The sequence below is a fragment of the Cuculus canorus genome, chromosome 29, assembly GCF_017976375.1.
Source record: "Cuculus canorus isolate bCucCan1 chromosome 29, bCucCan1.pri, whole genome shotgun sequence".
Taxonomy (NCBI): Eukaryota; Metazoa; Chordata; class Aves; order Cuculiformes; family Cuculidae; genus Cuculus; species Cuculus canorus.
In genome coordinates, this window is record NC_071429.1 from 2,925,808 (window position 1) to 2,945,658 (window position 19,851).

The 19,851-nt window shown below is 64.0% G+C and overlaps 4 protein-coding genes across 7 annotated transcripts; 3 read left to right on the forward strand and 1 right to left on the reverse strand.

Annotated features, from left to right (window-relative positions):
* The first annotated feature begins 3,164 nt into the window (after positions 1-3,164).
* On the forward strand, positions 3,165-5,458 carry FKBP11 (FKBP prolyl isomerase 11). The gene is made up of 6 exons (XM_054051491.1): positions 3,165-3,276; positions 3,890-3,955; positions 4,743-4,830; positions 4,927-4,960; positions 5,057-5,127; positions 5,209-5,458. Exons 1-6 carry the CDS (start codon positions 3,178-3,180, stop codon positions 5,424-5,426), a joined length of 576 nt encoding a protein of 191 aa, XP_053907466.1. The 5' UTR covers positions 3,165-3,177; the 3' UTR covers positions 5,427-5,458.
* A 19-nt stretch (positions 5,459-5,477) lies between these two features.
* On the reverse strand, positions 5,478-9,430 carry CCDC65 (coiled-coil domain containing 65). 3 transcript variants are annotated; one of them, XM_054051490.1, is made up of 9 exons: positions 9,410-9,430; positions 8,422-8,574; positions 8,176-8,343; positions 7,933-8,102; positions 7,013-7,151; positions 6,717-6,914; positions 6,424-6,642; positions 6,187-6,339; positions 5,478-6,055 (listed from the first exon to the last, which is right to left on the reverse strand). In XM_054051490.1, exons 2-9 carry the CDS (start codon positions 8,518-8,520, stop codon positions 5,660-5,662), a joined length of 1,542 nt encoding a protein of 513 aa, XP_053907465.1. In that variant the 5' UTR covers positions 8,521-8,574; positions 9,410-9,430; the 3' UTR covers positions 5,478-5,659. The 3 variants fall into 3 exon arrangements, with proteins under 3 accessions (XP_053907465.1, XP_053907463.1, XP_053907464.1); XM_054051488.1 differs by having other exon boundaries at positions 6,187-6,642; XM_054051489.1 differs by lacking the exon at positions 9,410-9,430 and adding an exon at positions 9,369-9,375 and having other exon boundaries at positions 6,187-6,642.
* A 207-nt stretch (positions 9,431-9,637) lies between these two features.
* On the forward strand, positions 9,638-12,864 carry RND1 (Rho family GTPase 1). The gene is made up of 5 exons (XM_009556092.2): positions 9,638-9,797; positions 9,876-9,963; positions 11,667-11,776; positions 11,869-12,003; positions 12,094-12,864. Exons 1-5 carry the CDS (start codon positions 9,678-9,680, stop codon positions 12,337-12,339), a joined length of 699 nt encoding a protein of 232 aa, XP_009554387.2. The 5' UTR covers positions 9,638-9,677; the 3' UTR covers positions 12,340-12,864.
* Positions 12,865-13,943: 1,079 nt separating this feature from the next.
* Positions 13,944-19,814, forward strand: DDX23 (DEAD-box helicase 23). Of its 2 annotated transcripts, none has more exons than XM_054051451.1 (17): positions 13,944-14,096; positions 14,616-14,821; positions 14,948-15,046; positions 15,200-15,296; positions 15,375-15,440; positions 15,589-15,727; positions 15,849-15,979; positions 16,065-16,177; positions 16,354-16,497; positions 16,684-16,909; positions 17,044-17,189; positions 17,467-17,644; positions 17,719-17,961; positions 18,117-18,268; positions 18,428-18,536; positions 18,650-18,824; positions 18,904-19,814. In XM_054051451.1, the coding sequence occupies exons 2-17, from the start codon at positions 14,616-14,618 to the stop codon at positions 19,125-19,127; spliced, it is 2,448 nt and encodes an 815-aa protein (XP_053907426.1). In that variant the 5' UTR covers positions 13,944-14,096; the 3' UTR covers positions 19,128-19,814. The 2 variants fall into 2 exon arrangements, with proteins under 2 accessions (XP_053907426.1, XP_053907425.1); XM_054051450.1 differs by having other exon boundaries at positions 15,846-15,979; positions 18,904-19,812.
* The last annotated feature ends 37 nt before the right edge of the window (positions 19,815-19,851 follow it).

The following is a 19,851-nucleotide window of genomic DNA, read 5'->3' on the forward strand; positions in this document are numbered from 1 at the left end:
GAAGGGGGGCATTTGGGACCATAAACTGACCCCCCCCCCCTAGTCCTATGTGCCCCCCAAACAGTGTCCCCCCCCCAATCACTTCAAGGCAGTGGGGTGGGGGCATTTGGGACCATAAACAGCCCCCCCCCCCGCCCCCAGTCCTATGTACCCCTCCCCATGGTGCCCCCCCCTCCAGTCACTTCAATGCAGCAGGAGCTGGGGGGCATTTGGGACCATAAACTGCCCCCCCCCAGTTCTATGTGCCCCCCCCTGAACAGTGTCCTCCCCCAGTCTATTCAAGGTAATGTGAGGGTGGGCATTTGAGACCATAAACTGCCCCTCCCAGCCCTATGTCCCCCCCTCCTGAACAGTGTCCATCCCCCCCCCAATCACTTCAGGGCAGCAGGAAGGGGGGGGGCATTTGAGACCATAACACCCTCCCCAGCCCCCCATCTTGGACCCATGTGTCCCCCCCCCATCACTTTGAGGCAGGTCCCTCCCCCATGGGGGGCTGGGGGGGGACACACAGCAATGTGGGGACCCCCCCCCCCCCCAGCCATACCCCCCCTATCATGAACCCCAATGGTGGAGGAGGGGGACACAGCGCTGTAGGGACCCCCCCTAGCCATGGCCCCCCCCCCCCCCATGCCAGCATAGTGATTGTATGGCCCTGCCCCTCACGGATGGACAGACGGACGCGCCCCCCACCCACCCCCGGCACTGTATTTATGCCCCCCGCCCCCCGGTCTGTGCTTGGTGTGACGTTGTTGCTGCGGGTCTGCCCTGGCCGGGGACATGTGTGCTCGCCCCCCCTCCCCGACCCCCCCTGCGCCTCAGATGGTGGGTGACACCCCCCCCCCCTTGGATATTAAACATGTTTTATGTAGTGCTGTGCCCCCCCACCCCTGGCTCTGCTTCCACAGCCCCCCCCCCCAGCATGGGGTGGGGGGCGGTTAGTGAGGGACAGCCCTAGAGTCCCATGGGGGGGGGGTGTCCATGGAGGGGGGGGGGGTCACTATGATGGACAGCCCTGGGGTCCCACAGGTTGGGGGTTCCTGGACAGCCCTGGGGTCCCCCGGAGGGGGGGTCACTATGATGGACAGCCCTGGGGTCCCACAGGGTCGGGGGGTCCTGGACAGCCCTGGGGTCCCACAGGGTGGGGGGGTCCTGGACAGCCCTGGGGTCCCATGGAGGGGGGGGGTCCTGGACAGCCCTGGGGTCCCGTGGAGGGGGGGTCACTATGATGGACAGCCCTGGGGTCCCATGGGGGTAGGGGGGTCCATGGAGGGGGGGGGGGGTCACTATGATGGACAGCCCTGGGGTCCCGCGGGGGGTTCGGTGATAGACAGCCCCGCGCTGGGTTTAATTAGAATGGGCTTAGCAGGGCCGGGGCGGGGGGGGGTTGAGGGGGGGCTCCCCTGTTCCCAGCCTCATCTTTAAGGCAATATGGGCTGAATCAGTAAATCCCATTAGTGCTAATCCCGGCTGGGGGGGGCGATGACAGTGCCAGCACCCCCGCCCCGGTGTCACTCCCCCCGGCAGTGCCGGTGCTGCTGTCCCCGTGTCCCCTTTATTGGGGGTGTTGTCCCCTCTGTGTCGGTGACGCCAAACCCCCGGCTGTGCCGGCTGCTGGGGTCCCCTGTATGAGTGGGGGGGGGGGCACTGGGGTTCCCGGTGAAGCCGGCACGTTCCCAGCAGTGGTTTTGTGCGGCGGGGGCCAGCGCGGCGCTGACCCGGTGGCCCTAATCCCATTAGCCCCCCCCCACCGCCCCCCGGCTGCCGCCGCCAGCCCGGCTTCCCCACCTCTCGGCAACCGGGGCTGGTATGTGGGGGCACCTGCGGGGCGGCGTGCCGACACCGTCGCCCGGGAGCTGCACCGGGGCCTGCGCCGGCACTGCCGCCAAGAGGGCCACCGCCGCCATCAGTGGGGCCACCACCACCAGCAATGGGGCCTCAACTGCTCCAACAGGACGATGGCCACCATCAATTGGGCCACCACCGCCATCAGTGGGGCGCCACCACCAGCAATGGGGCCTCAGCTGCTCCAACAGGACGACGGCCACCATCAGTTGGGCCACCGCCGCCATCAGAGGGGCTACCACCACCAGCAGTGGGGCCTCGACTGCTCCAGCAGGGCCACTGCCACCATCAATAGGGCCACCACTATCGGCAATGGAGCTTTAGCTGCTCCAATGGGACCGGAGCTACCACCAACAGGGCCACCACCACCGACAGTGGGGTCTCAGCTCTTCCAACAGGGCCACCACTGCCATCAGTGTGGCTACCGCCACCAGCAGTAGGGCATCGGCTGCTCCAACAGGACCACTGCCACCACTAACAGGGCCACCACCGCCATCAATGGGGCTACCACCACTGGCACTGGGGCCTGAACTGCTCCAGTGTGGCCACTGCCACCACCAATGGGGCCACCACCACTGCCAACAGGGCCTATGGCATCACTGCCATCAATGGGGCCACCACCACCATCAATGGGGCCACTGCTGCCACCACCAGGGCCACCACCAGCACGGGGGTGGTGCAAAGGGGGGTCCTGGACCCGGTGGGCACCGGTTTCTCGGGCTTTGCTGCCGCCTGCTGGTACCGAACCCACACATTCCCCCCCACCCCAGCACCCCTGGTCCAGAACCGCCCCCCCCAAGCACCCCTGGTCCAGGACCACCCCCGCCCAGCACCCCTGGTCCAGAAGACCCCCCTCAGCACCCCTGGTCCAGGACCCCCCCCCCCCGTCTTCTCAACTGAGCTCAGGACCCCCCCCCCCCCCGTCTTCTCAACTGAGCTCAGGACCCCCCCCCCCCCCCCGTCTTCTCAACTGAGCTCAGGACCCCCCCCCCCCCCCCGTCTTCTCAACTGAGCTCAGGACCCCCCCCCCCCCCGTCTTCTCAACTGAGCTCAGGCCCCCCCCCCCCGTCTTCTCAACTGAGCTCAGGACCGCCCCCCCCCCAGCACCCACTCGTTTCAGGAACCCCCCCCGGACCCACCTGGGCCCAGAACACCCCCCCCCCCCCCCCCGACCCCAGCACCCCCCGAGGTCCCCGCACCCCCCCGGGACCCCTTCTTCCCCCCACGGTCCCGCTCGGGGCGGGGCGGGGGCGGCCCCGGGGGCGGGGTGGGGGTGTCCCCGGGGGCGGTGCCGGTACCGCCCCCCCTTCCAACCCCCCCCCCGCAGCCCCGGCCATGCCGCCCCCCGCCGCGCTGCTGCTCCTGGCGCTGCTGCTGCCGCCGCCCCCCGCCCGCGGCGAACCCGAGCCCCGCGAGCTGCGCCTCGAGACCCTCGTGAGGACCGGGGGGGGACACCGGGGGGGCACCGGGAGCAATCCGGGGCCGCTTGCGACGGGGACCGGCGGCGGGGATTAAGGGGGCACCGAGGAGGGGGGAAACCACGGGGCAAAGAAGGGACAGGAGGGCACCGGGCTGCGGGGAGGAGGGGGACGACGGGGCACCGGGGGGCACCGGGGGGCGCCGGGGGGCACCGGGTTGCGGGGATGAGGGGGAAACGATGTGGCAAAAGGGCGACCGGGGGGCACCGGGGAGAGACCGGGCTGCGGAGAGGGAGGAGGAACGACGGGTCAAAGGAGGGACCGGAGAGACCGGGGGGGTACCGGAGGGACCGGGCAACACCGGGCTGCGGGGAGGAGGGGAACGACAGGAGCACCGGAGGGCACCGGGGGTACAGGGCTGCGGGGATGTGGGGGGAACGACGGGGCGAAAGGGGGACCGGGGGGCACCGGGGATCCCGATGTAGACCGGGGGGCAGCGGGGGCACCGCGCGGCGGAGTTGGAGGCACGAGGGAGGGGGACACACACGGGACACCGGGGAGAGGGGGGGTCAGGGGGGTGCGTGGGGCTCCCGTGCCGACCCTCTGTGCTCCCCCCTCCCCCGCCGCAGGTGCCCCCCCCCGAGGGCTGCTCGGAGCTGTCGGCGCCGGGGGACACGGTGCACATCCACTACACGGTACGGCGGGAGGAACACGTCAGCAACGGGGGGAAACGGGGCGGGGAGCGGGCGGGGACGGGGGAACCGGGGCGGGGACGGGGTGGAACCTGAGTGGCACCGGGAGAGATATAGGAGCGGCACTGGGGTGAGCGCAGGGTGGTGATGGGAGTGGAAGCGGAGTGGTACCCGGGTGGGAATGGGAGTGGAACCAGAATGGTACCTAGCAGGGAATGGGAGTGGAACTGGAGTGGTACCTAGCAGGGAATGGGAGTGGAACCGGAGTAGTGCCCGAGTGGGCACAGGGCTGGAACCAGAGTGGCATTAGGTTGGGCACAGGATGGGCATGGGAGTAGAACCAGAGTGATATCGGGATGGACATAGAGGTAGCACTGGGGTGGGCACTAGGGTGGCACTGGGGTGACTCTGGTTTGGGCATAGGGCTGGAACTGGAGTGGTAGTGGGAGGGACACAGAGGTGGCACTGGGACAGCACTGAGACAGGCATGAGAGTGCCACCAGGGTGGGCATGGGATGGGCTTGGGGGTGGCACTGTGGTGGCACCAGGGTGTTGCTGAGGGGGCATGGTGACAGCCCTGGATGAGCCCTGGGTGGCACCTGGACACAGCAGTGGCACTGGGACTAGCATGGGGGCAGCACCAGGTTTGGCATGGGTTGACGCTGGGACCAGCACCAGAGCAGCACTGGGACAGCGCTGGGACTGGGATGGGGACATCCCCGGGGCAGAACCGCTGTGTGATGGTGCCCATCACCCCGGGGGTGATGGTGCCCATGCCGCAATCCTGCAGGGCACCCTGGAGGATGGCCGCATCATCGACACCTCGCTGAGCCGGGACCCACTCCAGGTGGAGCTGGGCAAGCGCCAAGTCATCCCCGGTGAGCGGGGGCCTAGGGGGGCTTAACCGGGACCCGAGCGCGATGGGATACCCTGGGTGCCCCTCACTCACCCTCTCTCCCCTCCTCTCCTCGCAGGCCTGGAGCAAAGCCTGCTGGACATGTGTGTGGGGTAAGTGGGGCGAGGGGGGCAGCCGGTGGCCTCCCCAGCATCCCTGCCACGGTTTGGCACAGACATCGGCACCGATGGTCTCTCTCACCATGGCAGGGAGAAGCGCAGAGCCATTATCCCCCCTCACCTGGCCTACGGCAAGCGGGGCTCCCCTCCCAGCATCCCAGGTGAGTGCAGATCTCGAGGGTCCCCGAGGGGGTCCCTGCCGGTCCCCGCTCAGGTTCTGTGTCCCCCTTTCTCCCCTCCAGGTGATGCGGTGCTGCGGTTCGAGGTGGAGCTGGTGGCTTTATCCCGGGCCAGTTACTGGCAGAAGGTGGTGAACGAGGTGGTGCCGCTGCTGTGCCTGGCGCTGGTGCCGGCGCTGCTGGGGCTCATCGGGTACCACCTCTACCGCAAGGCCAGCAGCCCCAAGCTCTCCAAGAAGAAGCTGAAGGAGGAGAAGAGGAACAAAGCCAAAAAGAAATAAAGCCTTCCCGTTGGCATCCGTGGCTGCTCTGTCCGGCTTTGGTGGTAGGGGGGATGCAGAGCAGTGGGAAGGGACTGTGCCTCCTCCATGAGCTCCCTGCCTGGTCCGGCAGCGGGGATTTGGTCACTGGCAGCACTAAGCAGAGAGGTGACAGACCCACACCTGCCCTGACAAAGCTCAGTGTGACCAGAAAAAAGACCCCGGAGCACTTTTTTAGGCACAGTTTAGCTCTTTTATGGCACCTCTGGGCAGTCACGGTTCCTCCGGTGTCCCCGAGCAGCAGGCTGGGCGCTACACTTTGCAGGGGGATTTGGTGCCAGCGGAGCAGAGGATGGGGTCCAGGAGGGTGTTGGTGCGTGCCACACCTTGCCGACCTCATGCATGGTCCCCCAGGTGCGAGATGAGTCCCTGGGGATGCAGCTCTTGTGCTCGACGGCAAGGAGCAGGTTGGGTTCGCTGAGCACCTCCCGGGTGATGGAGAACCCTGCCAGGTACCGCCGGAGCAGCTCCCGCAGCCACCGGTTCCTCTGGCTCAGGGCCACCCGCTCCCGCTCCAGCGCCTGTTCCTCCAGCTTCACCTTGTTGAAGCGCTGCCAGAAGCGCTCCAGCCCCACGTAATCCCGCAAGGCCTGGGCGAGAGGCAGCACGCTGGGCAGGGGGTCCCCATGATACCCACACGCCGTCCCGGCTGTCCCCAAAGCCGGATCCCAAGCCTCGCTCCCCAGCAGCAGCGTTTGGGATCCCAGTGCTGCCTCCTCACCCGCGCCAGGGGCTCCGTAGGTGACTCCACAAGGACCCACCGGGCATCTCGCTGCTCGTCCTCTGCCAGTGAAGAAGGATAGAAAGGCAGCACCTTCTCCTCCTCTGTCTCCAGCCTGCGGCACATCTCAGCAAGCTGCAGGATGCGCTCTGCCTGGGAAGGGGACACAGGAAAGGAAGGTGGCACCATGGTGGCACCTCCCCGGTGCTCCCTCTTGCCACGGGGCGTCAGTCTCACCTTCTTCACCACCCACGCCAGCACCTTCAGGGCTGTGTTGCTCTGCACCGTGAGCACAGCCAGGCTATTGTGGGCGCTCGCTCTGGCCTCCTTCATCTCACCCTTGAGCTCCTGGAGCTGCCTGAGGACCTTTTTCTTCTCCTTCCGCATGCGCTGGTTCTGCTCCTCACTCTCGTGGAGATGAGCCAGCATCTGATCCTTGGTGGCTGCGACTAAGTCCTGGAAAGAAGTGGAACATGAGCGTTGGGATGGATGCCACCACGCTTGGAGCCATCCCTGTGCCTGGTTGCAACCTGGAGCTTTTGCAGCTTCTTCGTCTGCATCTCAATTTCCTTGGACCTCTTCTTGTCCTTCTGCTTCAGTTCCTCAAACGCGATCCTCTGGTGCTCGGTGGCCTCCATGTAGCTCTGCATGGCATGCTGGAACTGCTCCCAGAGCGCCTCTGCCTTCCCGCTCAGCTCCATGCGGCAGTAGTACTTCTCCAGCAGGGTCTGGAGACAGACACAGCTCGGGGTGAGCCACCGACTCCCAGACCTCACGGTGGACAAGCCCAAAAAGAGTCCTTGATGGTTACTCTTCCTGCCCATACCTTGTTCTTGGTGTCGTCTCGCATGCTCTGGAAATTGAGCATGGCCTCGTGGTCATTCTTGGTGTAATTCTGCTCCGTGGCCAGCACCATGGCCTGCAGGTAGCGGCTTTCTTGCTCTCGCTGCTCGAGGATGGATCTCCTGGGGAAAAGATGGAGGAGTTGCTCACTGTGGTAAGGAAAAATAAGCCAGCAGTGGCCCAGGTGGCCAAAAAGGCCAATGCCATCTCGGCTTGGATCAGACCCGGCGTGGCCAGCAGGGCCAGGGAGATGATTCTGCCTCTGGACTCAGCACTGGTGAGGCCGCACCTCGAATCCTGTGTTCAGTTCTGGGCCCCTCGCTCCAAGAAGGATGTTGAGGCTCTGGAGCGTGTCCAGAGAAGAGCAACGAAGCTGGGGAAGGGGCTGGAGAACAAGTGTGAGGAGGAGCAGCTGAGGGCCCTGGGGGTGTTGAGGCTGGAGAAGAGGAGGCTGAGGGGAGACCTTATTGCTCTCCACAGCTGCCTGAAAGGAGATTGGAGAGAGGAGGGCGCTGGGCTCTTCTCCCCAGTGACGGGGACAGGACAAGGGGGAATGGCCTCAAGCTGTGCCAGGGGAGGGTCAGACTGGACATCAGGAAGAGATTCTTCACCAAAAGGATCGTGGGGCCCTGGCAGAGGCTGCCCAGGGAGGGAGTGGAGCCCTCATCCTTGGAGGTGTTCAAAAGACGGGAAGATGAGGTTCTCAGGGACTCAATGATCCAAGAGGTGTTTTCCAACCTAGTGATTCTATGACAAGGGTCCTCAGGCGGCTCAAGGAGCTCATGCATGAGGCGAACCAGGCCAGGGCCAAGGCTCATGGCAGCTGGTGGTGCTGTGAGAGGGCTCAGCAACAGGACAGGACAGCCAAGCAGGTGCCACCGTTGTCCCTCTCCCTTTCTTTACCTCTCAGCCTCGAATTCTGTCTCCAGGACCTGCCACTGGGCACCGTACACCTCCTCCAGGAAGGCCAGGCGGCAGCGCTGCAGCTGCAGCAGGCGGTCAATGTTGTCCAAGTGGCTGCGCAGGGGCCGGGCGTGCTGCTCCTCCACCTGGTCCAGGTCGGTCACTAGTAACTGCGGGCAGTTTGGGGACAGGTCACTGACGGTTCCTAATGTTGTGTTATCCCCTCCAACCCTGTGCTCTTACCTCGATGATGCTGTCCTTGCGGTCCATCATGCGTGCGAAGGCCTGGCTGAGGACTGCGATATCCTGGCGCAGCTCCTTGGCCTTGGCCTTGCGCAGCAGAGCCTGCCATTGCGTGTGGATCTTCTGGAGGTTCAGGGTGCTGGTCTGCTCCTCCCTGGCCAGTTTCTCCTGCGGAGGGTGGGGGCCAGGAGCTGGAAAAATCCTTGGGAAAACATGCTGTCACCCCACCCTGGCACCCCCCAGCACCTTCAGGAAACGAGTGAGCAGCTCTGTCTTCATCTTGGCCTCCTCCTCCTTGGCCACTGCTTGACTCTGCAGCAGTAGGAGCTTGTCTGACGCCGCCATGGGGGTTTCCTTCTGCAGGTGGCACTTCACTGGAATGGTCGCTTCACGCTGGGCCTGGGGTGGCGGGAGTGGTACAGGGGTTGCACAGGGTCCCCCCAGACCCCTCCTGAGCCCTGTTCTTCTCCAGACCCCCAGGCCCTGTTTTCTCCCGTCCATTCCTCTCCTCCTTCTGAGGTCTCCCCCAGACCTTTTCCACTTTGGGGTAATCCCAGACCCCTCCAGACCCCCTGTCAGGCCTTGTTCCCTCCCACCCACCCCTATCTCCCCCTCCTGGGGACCCCCCCCAAGTACCCTCTAACTATTAGGGTCCCCCCCAGACACCCCTTCAGGCCCTGTTCCCCCCTCTCTCCTCCTCTTGAGGTATCCCCAGAACCCCTTCACTCTGGGGTACTCCCAGACTTCCCCCAAATCCCCCCTCAGGCCCTCCAGACTACCACCATTTTGGGGTCCCCCCCAAATCCACAGACCCCCAGAACCCCCAGGCCCTTTTCCTTCCCATCCACCCCTATTTCCCCCTCCTGGGGACCCCCTCAGGCACCCCTCTACTATTGGAGTCCCCCCAACACTCCCTCAGGCCCTGTTCTCCCTCAGCCCCTCTCATTTTGGGGTTCCCCCCCATCCACACTCCTCCAGACCCCCCCAGGTCCTGTTCCCTCCCCCTCCATCCCTATCTCCTCCTCTTGAGGTCCTCTCTAGGCCCCCTCAGGCCCTGTTCTCCTCCAGACTCCCCCCGATTTTGGGGTCCCCTTCCCATCCGATGTTCCCACTATTGGGAATACCCCCTAAACCTCCCTAGTCCCTTCCCTTTGGTCCTCCCCCCGCCCCTCCGCGCCTCACAAAGCTCTCACCCCCCTCCTCAACACCCCTAGCCCGGCGGCCGGCGTCTCACCGGTCTCCTAGCAACCGCTACTTCCGGTCTACTTCCGCCCGCAGCCGCGCGAGCGCTCCCTAGCGTGGAGGAGCCACTTCACACCCGAGAGGGCGACTTCCGGCGTCTCCTGTTTCTTCGCTATTGGCTGGCGGGCCGGCAGGCGCCGCAGCCACTGGCTGGCGGGCGCGCTGTGGGCGGGGCTTAACAGTGGAGGGGTATATAAAGGGGCTGCGGCTGTGGCGCTCAGAGTTGGCGGGCGGGCGGCGGCATAGGCGGTGCCGCCGCCATGCGGGAGCGGCGACCGGTACCGGCGGCGCCGGCCCGCTGCAAGCTGGTGCTGGTGGGCGACGTGCAGTGCGGCAAGACCGCCATGCTGCAGGTGCTGGCTAAGGATTGCTACCCCGAGGTGAGCCGGTATCCCGAGCATCAGGGAACCGAGCACCGGTAACGGGACCGGGCGCTGACGCTCTCGGTATCGTTGCAGACGTACGTGCCCACCGTGTTTGAGAACTACACGGCGTGTCTGGTCAGCGAGGAGCAGCGGGTGGAGCTGAGCCTCTGGGACACCTCCGGTACCGGGAGGGGAAAGAGGACCTCCAGTACCGGGCGGGGGTAGAAGGGCCCCCCTGGTATGGGGGAGAAGGGAAGGGTCCCCTCCGGTACCGAGGAGAGGGGAAAGGGTTCCCCCCCGATACTGGGGGTGGGGGGAAAGGGTCCTCCTCGGTACCGAGGGTGGAGGGGGTGTCTCCGGTACCGGAGGTTGCAGCGGGACGCGGGAGGGTCCTGCAGTGGGGGCGCCGGGAATGGGGGTGGCCACAATGGGGGAACCCCTGAGGGGGGAGTAAAGAGGGGAGATCGGGGAGGGGGAGGGGGGCATTGGGAGACCCCAGGGACTGGCCCTGCGGGGGGGGCATAGGGCTGAGCACCCACTACCACTGTGACCCCCCCCTCCCCAGTGGGTTCCCTGTGCCCTCCCTGTGAATGGGGGGGAGGCGGGGGGGGCTGGGGCATCCTGGCATCGCCCCCCACCCCGGGCACCCCAAAGGGCTGGGGGTTCGGGAGGAGGGCTGATGCTGCAGTGTGTGTCCCCCCCATCAGAGGGGGGGTCCCCACCACCCGCGGTCCCCGCGTTGCCATGGCGATGCGCTGGCGCAGCCTCTTTGCTATTCCACACACGGAGCGTCTGGGCTGCAACCCCCCCCCCCCCCGGCCTTTTGGGGATGGGGGGGGCACCCCTGCACCCCCAGGGTTACCCCCCCCCGCATCCCACCACACTGCCTCCTCCCTGCCCGCCACCCCCATTGCGATGCTCGGGGGGGGCCCAGCTCCCCATTGACCCCATGGGGGTGGCAGTGCACCCCCATCCTGTGTGCCCCTCAACATCCCAGCCCTCTGGGGGGGCTCCCCCCAGGGTTGGGGAGGGGAGCACGGTGGGGGGGGGCTGTTATATAAACACCGCGGTATCCATTCCCCGCTGCCTCGTTAGGGGCGATGCTGATGATGATGTTAATGGGCTGCGGGGAGCGGAGATGGTGGTTTGGGGGGGGGGGGGGCTCTGGAGCTGGGTGCCCCCCCCCGACTGCATTTGGGAGGGGCTGGGTCCCTTGAGGGGGTGCTGTGCTGTGACACCACCCCCCCCCCCTTTTTACCCAGCCCTGTGTCCCTCAGGGAGGGGATGCTGTGCAGTGACACCCCCCCCACACTTCCTCCAGGCCTGGGTCCCTCGGGGGGGGGTGCTGTGCCCCTTGAGGGGGTTGCTGAGCAGTGCCCCCCCCCCAGTTCCCCAAGTGGGGTCCCTTGGTGGGTTCAACTGGGGGTGCTGTGTGCAGTGACTCCCTCCCCCCCATTCTCCGGGCTTGTGTCTCTCGGGGGGTGCTGTGCCCTTTGAGGGGGATGCTGAGCAGTGCCCCCCCCCAGTTCCCCAAGTGGGGTCCCTTGGTGGGTTCAGCTGGGGGTGATGCATGCAGTGACACCCCCCCAGCCCCCCATTCTCCAGGCTTGGGCACCCTCGGGGGTGCTGAGCCGTGACACCCCCACCTTGTTCTTCAGGCCGTGGTCTGTTGGGTGGGGGTGCTGTGCAGTGACACCCCCACACCCCCCCCATTTCTACAGCCCTGTGTCCTGAGGGAGGGAGAGCTGTGTCCCTCAGGGGGTGCTGAGCAGCGACACCCCCCCCCACCACCACCTTACACACACAGACAGACAGATCTCCAGGCCTGGGTCCCTTGGGGTTGGGGTGGGGGTGCTGAGCAGTGACCCCCCCCTAATTTTTCAGGCTCTCCATACTATGACAACGTGCGGCCGCTCTGCTACAGCGACTCGGATGCTGTCTTGCTCTGCTTCGATGTCAGCCGTCCTGAGACCCTGGACAGTGCGGCCAAGAAGGTGTGTTTGTGAGGGGGCTGCAAGGGGCACCCCCTAGGGGGGAAAGCAGTTTGGGGGGGGATCCCCTCGATCTCAACCCCCCAAAATCACAGTGGAAGACGGAGATCCTGGACTATTGCCCTGACACGCGAGTGCTGCTCATCGGTTGCAAGACAGATCTGCGGACGGACCTGAGCACCCTGATGGAGCTCTCCCACCAGAAACAGGCGCCCATCTCTTATGAGCAGGTTTTGGGGGGATCCCTACTGTGAGGGGGGGTTTAATTTTGATTCGAGGGGGGGTCACGCCAGTCTCATGCTCTGGTGGTTGGGTTTTAGGGCTGTGCAGCCGCCAGGCAGTTGGGAGCTGAGAGTTACCTGGAATGCTCGGCGTTCACCTCGGAGAAGAGCGTACACAGCATCTTCCGGATCGTATCTGGCATTTGTCTGAGCAGGGCCCCCCCGCGACCCCCCCGCAGCCCCCCCCGCGGCCTCTCCAAGCGCATCCTCCACCTTTCCAGCCGCACCGACCTCATCAGCTCCACCTTCAAGAAGGAAAAGGCAAAAAGCTGCTCTGTCATGTGAGGGGGGGGGGGGACGGGGGACCCCTAAATACACCCCCGTCCAGTGTGTGTCCCACCCCCAGAGTTGCCAGGGTGAGCAGCGGGGGGGGGCAGACAGAGCCACAGAGCCCCCCCCTTTAAAGGATGGGGTGCCTGCTGCCCTCCCATCACACTGCTTCCCCCCCAGCACCCATCCTGGGGGGCAGCCCCCATGAGTGGGAGTCGGGGGAGGGATGGCCCTAAGTACCCCCCCAGCCCCCCCCTCCGAGGTTACCAACATATGGGGTAAGGGGGGGGCTGGCTAGAGTTAGAGGCCCCCTCAAGGAGAATGGGGTGCCTGCTGCCCTCCCATCACACCTCTCACCCCCCAGCACCCATCCTGGGGGGGGGGAGCCCCCATGCCTGGGAGTCGAGGGGGATTAAATACTATGTCCCCCGCCCCAGTCCCCAGAGTTATGGGGTGGGGGCTGGCCAAGGCCACAGAGCCCCCCCCCCCCCCAATCATGCAGATTTGGGTCCCATCACACTGCTTTGCACCCCATAGCACCTATTCTGGGGGGCAGCCCCCATCAAGCTGTCGTGGGTGAAGATTTGGGGGGGGGGGGGGGGGCTAAATACAACCCCCAGCCCCCCTGAGGCCCCAGAATGGGGTGGGGTGACCAGACAGGCCCCCCCCCCCCCCAAGGATGATGGGGTCCTATCACAGCACCACCTCCCTCAACACTTGATCCTGGGGGGGCATCCCCTATGAGTGGGGGTCTTGGGGGAGTGGAGGGGGGTGTTCAGCTGCCCCCAACCCTTGATGGGGGGGGAGGGGGTGTTTGCTTCATGGACTCATCCTGCTCCCCCCCTCCCATGCTGCCCCCATCCTTCCATCTGCTGCTTGGCCCCAGGATCCCCAGTGGGGACGAGGAGGGGGGGGGGCTGGGAAAGGGGGGGAATGGTTTATTTTGGGGGGTAGGGGGGGGAAAGAGGGAGGGAGGGGGTCTGTTCCATAATCAGTGTTATTAAAAAGCTTATTTATTATCAGAAATATAACAGCCACCCACGCGCAGCGGGGCCTGGGCCTGTGCTTTGGGGGGGGTCGTGGATTGAGGGGGGGTCCTCTGGTTTTTGGGGAGGATTTGTGTGTTTTGGGAGGGGGGAATCTTAGGTTTGGGGGGAATCCCCGTGATTTGGGGGGATCCTGTGTGGGGTTTGTGGTTTTTTTTTGAGGGGGAAGGTAGGATCTTGTGGGTTTTTTGGGGAGAATCCTGTGTGGGTTTTGTGGAGGGAGGGAATCTTGTGGATTTTTATTTGGGGGGGGTGGGGGGGAAGAAGCCTGTGTTTCAGGGTCTGGGAGTGTTATCGGGGTTCAGCAAGGGGCAAAGTCCCTGGGGTGGGGGTCTCTGGGCCCCCCAACGCGCCCCCCCCCCCCCAGGCTCTCCTGCTGCCCCTACTTGTGCCTAGGCTCCCAGTTTGGCAATGGGGGTGTCAGTGAGGCTGGGGAGGGTCTGTGTCCCCCCTTGGGGTGCGCGAGGACACGGAGGGAGCAGTGTGGAGGGTTTTGGGGTACGCTGCGGACGGATCCGCAGGGCGCGGAGGTGCCGGGGCCGCGGAGGCTGCTGGGAGTTGTAGTCTTCGGCGCGAAGGCTGCTGGGAGTTGTAGTCACGGGGGCTGCCGCCTTTCGTGGGGCTGCTGGGAATTGTAGTCCCGGCGCCAGCGGCCTCGCATTCCCGGCGTGCCCCGCGGCGGACATGGCGGCGCGGCGGCGCTGAGGCCCGGACCTGCGGGCGGCGGTGAGTGTAGGCCCCCGTGTCCCCCAGCCCCTCCCGGGTTCCCCTCTGCCCTCTCTTCTCCTCTCCCAGTCCCCCAGCCCCTCCTGCTCCTTCCCGAGTTCCCCAGCCCTTCCTGAGGCCCACGCCCCCCCCTCACCCCGCTCCTTCCTGGGTCCTCCGCCCCCCTGGGCCCTCCTTGCTCTTTCCAGGGGTCCCTCAGCCCTTCCTGCTCCTTCCCGCCTCTTCCGAGGTCCCCTGTGCACCCCCCCTCCTTTTTTGGTCCCCCAGCTCGTTCTGCTCCTTCCCTCATCCCCTTAGATCCTTCCCCTGCTCCAGGTCCTACTTTTCATGGTCCCCTAGTTTTTCCTGCTCCTTTTGGGGTTCCTTGTTTCTTTCCCAGGACTCCTGTCCTGACCCTTGAGTCCTCCACTTCTCGTGTGCCCCAGCTCTCCCTGTGCTCTCCTGGGTCCCCCCAGCTTTCCCCCACCCTCACTTCTGGTCCCCCCAGTCCCCCACTCCACCTGACCCTCTCCCTCCTAGATGGCCGGAGAACTCGCAGACAAGAAGGACCGGGACGTGTCCCCTGTCAAGGAGGAGAGGAAACGTTCCCGCTCCCCAGACAGGGACCGGGATCGGGACCGGGACCGCAAGGCTTCCCCCTCCAAGGACAGGAAGCGGCATCGGTCCCGGGACAGGAGACGCGGCAGCCGATCGCGGTCGCGTTCCCGCTCCAAGTCGACAGAGAGGTGAGGGGCGTTACTGGGGGCTCCCCGGCTTTTTAGGGAAGAGTTCCTCTGTTCCCACATCTCTGTGAAGGGATATGAGTGTGGGGTGTTGGGCTGGGGCCGTGCCGTGATTGCCGTGCTCGGCAGGGATCGCCGGCACAAAGAGCGCGACCGAGACCGGGGCAAGAAGGACCGGGAGCGTGAGAAGGATGGGCACCGGCGGGACAAGGACAGGAAGCGGTCGAGGTGAGTCCTTCTTCACTTTTTGGGGTGCCCCTGCTCTCCTATAAGTCGCTCCTTGTAGGAAGCGTTGCTCTGGGTGAGAAGTGGGATTCCTGGAGTCAGTAGGAATGGGGTGACCTAGGACTTGGCCTGATTCCTCTCTTTTCCTCTGGGAAGTTTGTCCCCAAGCAGGGGAAAGGATTCCAAATCCCGGAAGGAGCGGGACTCGCGGAAAGCGGAGGAGGAGGAAGAGAATGCCCTGAAGAAGGAGAAGGTGAGGAAGGGGCAGAGGGGTTTAGCTGGGAATGGCTCTTAGGAGGGGGCTGCTAACAATCCGGTTCCCCATTCCCAGGCGCAGCCGCTGTCCTTGGAGGAGCTGCTAGCTAAGAAAAAGGCTGAAGAGGAGGCAGAAGCCAAGGTAGGAGTAGAAGCTGGCTCCTTGCATTGAAGCTCTTCCACAATCCTGCCTTGACGGGATGGGATGGGTGTTTGAGGGGAGAATCCAGTCCCAGCAGCAAGGAGGTTGTGGCCAGGCCCTATGTGACCTTTTCTGTCCCCTCTCCCAGCCCAAGTTCCTGTCCAAAGCGGAGCGCGAGGCTGAGGCTTTGCGGCGGCGGCAGCAAGAGGTGGAGGAGCGGCAGCGGCTGCTGGAGGAGGAAAGGAAGAAGAGGAAGCAGTTCCAGGAGATGGGGAGGAAGATGCTGGGTAAGGTGTTGTTTCTTGCGCTCTACCTGGCTCCGAGGGGCCGAGGCCAGAAGCCCTACAGCCCCCTCAGCCCTAGGAAGGGGGGGCTTGGCTCTGAGCCCCTTCCCCTGCTCCCCAGAAGACCCTCAGGAGCGTGAGCGCAGGGAACGCCGTGAGCGCATGGAAAGGGAAACCAACGGCACCGAGGATGAGGAGGGCAGGCAGAAGATCCGTGAGGAGAAGGACAAGAGCAAAGAGCTCCATGCCATCAAGGTAGCCTTGGGGCTGTGCAGGGGCGCGATGGTGGGGGCACCGTGGAGGCCAGATTCCTGCCCTGCTGACCATCTGCTTCCCACAGGAACGTTACCTGGGCGGGGTGAAGAAGCGGAGGCGGACGCGGCACCTGAACGATCGCAAGTTTGTCTTCGAGTGGGATGCGTCGGAAGACACCTCCATTGACTACAATCCCCTGTGAGTGATGGGGTGTCCCTGGGGGTGCCCCTTGAGCTGGAGATATCTGTGGGGGTGTTTCAGACTGTGAGTGCCTCTGGGCTGTCCTTTGTGGTTCCCTGGGGATATGGATGTCCTCCAGGCTTTCTTTGGGGCTGGGGGTGTCTCCCACCTGTGATGGTCCTTCCTGGTTCCAGGTACAAGGAACGGCACCAAGTGCAACTGCTGGGCCGGGGCTTCATCGCAGGGATCGACTTGAAGCAGCAGAAACGGGAACAATCGCGCTTCTATGGGGACCTGATGGAGAAGAGGCGAACGCTGGAGGAGAAGGAGCAGGAGGAGTGAGTGTGTGGCAGCTGGGAGGGCACTGGCAGATGTTTGGAGTGCTGGCTACCTACCTTTGGCTGGGCTGTGTAGCTGGGGGGCAGCTCTGGACTGCAACGCATCCTTCAGGTGGGTGACAGGATAATTCCAGCCTCCCCAGGGGCATGGGGTGAGCCTTGTCTCCTTCCTCGCCCCCTACCCAGGGCCCGCTTGCGGAAGCTGCGCAAGAAGGAGGCCAAGCAGCGCTGGGATGACCGGCACTGGTCCCAGAAGAAGCTGGATGAGATGACAGACAGGGATTGGCGCATCTTCCGTGAGGATTACAGCATCACCACCAAGGGGGGCAAGATCCCCAACCCCATCCGCTCTTGGAAGGATTCCTCCCTGCCCCCCCACATCCTGGAGGTCATCGACAAGTGTGGCTACAAGGTGGGCATGGGGGGGCTGCAGCCGGCGGACCTTCATGGCCCTCGGGAGAGCTGGGTGGGGGGAAAGGGCCAGCTGGCCCTTTAGAAGGGTGGGGAGGGAAGTTCTGCTCCTAAATCCCCTGCTCCCCCTGCCAGGAGCCCACCCCCATCCAGCGGCAGGCAATCCCCATCGGCCTGCAGAACCGCGACATCATCGGCGTGGCTGAAACCGGCAGTGGCAAAACTGCAGCGTTCCTCATCCCGCTGCTGGTGTGGATCACCACACTGCCCAAGATTGACCGGTAGGTGGGATGGGGCTGCAGGAGATGGCCAGGTTGGATGGGCCTTGGGCAGCTTAATCTAGTGGGATGTCCCTGTCCATCACAGGGGGTTGGAACTGGATGATCTTTAAGGTTGCTTCCAACCCAAACTATCCTGTGATTCTATTCTATGGTTCTATGCTGCTGAGGGTGGGATGGGACGGAACAGGACAGGATGGGACGTGGTGGCATGGGGACGCTGCCAAGGGATGGGATTGTGGCTCAATGAATGACGCAGCTGTACCCTGCCGTGCCATAGGATTGAGGAGTCGGACCAGGGCCCCTACGCTATCATCCTGGCCCCGACCCGTGAGCTGGCCCAGCAGATCGAGGAGGAAACGATTAAGTTTGGGAAGCCTCTAGGTATCCGCACGGTGGCTGTGATTGGAGGCATCTCCCGTGAGGACCAAGGCTTCCGCCTTCGCATGGGCTGCGAGGTGAGTGGTAGGGAAACCTGGGGGGAGCAGTTTAGCCCTGGATTGCAGATACTGACCCTCCTTTCCCCTCCCAGATCGTCATTGCCACACCGGGGCGTCTCATCGATGTGCTGGAGAACCGGTACCTGGTGCTGAGCCGCTGCACCTACGTGGTGCTGGACGAAGCGGATCGCATGATCGACATGGGCTTCGAGCCCGATGTGCAGAAGATCCTGGAGCACATGCCTGTCACCAACCAGAAACCAGACACTGATGAGGCTGAAGACCCTGAGAAGATGTTGGCCAACTTCGAGTCAGGAAAGCACAAGTACAGGCAGGTGGGTGCAGGCTGGAGGCCTAGAGTGTTGGCGTGGGTGACCAGTGTGGTCTGTGGAGTGGAAAGGGGTCAAATTTGGGCTGGAGAACCAGCCAAAGGAGCAGCAGCCGCGTTCCTGCCCCGTGGAATGTTGCTCACTGCCCCGCTGTCTCGCAGACCGTCATGTTCACAGCCACCATGCCACCAGCGGTGGAGCGCTTGGCCCGCAGCTACCTCCGTCGTCCGGCCGTGGTCTACATCGGCTCTGCTGGCAAGCCTCACGAGCGGGTGGAGCAGAAGGTCTTCCTCATGTCGGAGTCAGAGAAGAGGTGCGGAGTGGAGGCTGGTGGGGTGGAGAGGCTGAGTCTTAGGGGGCGGTCTTGGGCATTAAAGGGTGAGGAAGCTCTGGGAGGGGATCCCTAGAGAACAGAGGGGTTCCTGCGTGGGCATCTTGGCCTCTTCTCGCCCAACCATCCTTCTTCCAACAGGAAGAAGCTGTTAGCCATCCTGGAGCAGGGCTTCGACCCACCCATCATCATCTTTGTCAACCAGAAGAAGGGCTGCGACGTGCTGGCAAAATCCCTGGAGAAGATGGGGGTGAGGCTGGGCTGGAGCTCCTGGGCTTTGGTTTTGGAGCGCGTGAGGGTTGTTCTGAGTCCCTGCACCTCTGTTTTCCTGGTTAATGACCCCCCCCCCGCTTCGTCCCACAGTACAACGCCTGCACCCTGCACGGTGGCAAAGGCCAGGAGCAGCGAGAGTTTGCCCTCTCCAACCTGAAAGCTGGAGCCAAGGATATCTTGGTGGCCACAGATGTGGCTGGACGCGGTATCGATATCCATGATGTCTCCATGGTTGTCAACTACGACATGGCCAAGAACATCGAGGGTGAGTTGGGGGCCGTGGGGTGTGCTGAGGATTTCCTGATCCCACCATGGCCCTGCCTGATCCCCCTGCCTCACTCCAGATTACATCCACCGCATCGGGCGGACGGGCCGAGCTGGGAAAAGCGGCGTAGCCATCACCTTCCTCACCAAGGAAGATTCCAGCGTCTTCTACGACCTCAAGCAGGCCATCCTCGAGAGCCCGGTATCCTCTTGCCCCCCCGAGCTGGCCAACCACCCTGATGCCCAGCACAAGCCTGGCACCATCCTCACCAAGAAGCGGCGGGAGGAAACCATCTTTGCCTGAGTCCCTGCTGCAGGTGTTTCCTTCACGGCCTCTCCTTTGGGGGACAACAGGACATTTCTTGCCGCTCTTTTCCCGGTCTCTGTGCAGCCAGGACTGCCAAGAGCATTGACCAGAGCTGGGCCTGTCCCAAAATGTCCCCTTTTCTCTCCCAGTCCCCCTCCCCATGGATCAGTGGAGCTGCCAGAGCCTGTTTGGGGGCAGGAACCTCGGTGCGTGCCCGCTGCCGGCTGGTGCTGGGCTTTGCGCACTGGTTTTTAGGCAGGGCTGGTGCAGGAGTTGCATTCACTTCATCCCTTTTTTAGCTGCACTTCCAGGCTGCGGGAATAAACCCGTGGCTGTGTTGCTGGATGCCGTGTTCTCACGCTCTCCCTTCCTGCAGCGCCAACAGCCCCGGGGTGCCCAACCATGAGTTCCCTGCAGGGACGCACCTTTGGGTGCTTGGTGCCCACCCGAACTACGCCTTTGACACCCCCCCCCAGCTCCAAATCTCTATTCCATTGTGCCCCCTGTCCCCCCAGGCCCCAAAGTCCCCATTCGATGGTGTCCCTTGTCCCTCCCCAGCCAAATATCCTTGTTTCTAGTGTCCCCTTTGCCCTCAACCCAATGTTCCTGTTCCATGGTGTGCCCTGTCCTATCCCCCCCCACCAGAGACACGGATGCGGGCGCTTCCGAGCAGTCTTGTGTTTCTGAAACCAGTTACAGGGAAATCAGTACTTTCTACAAA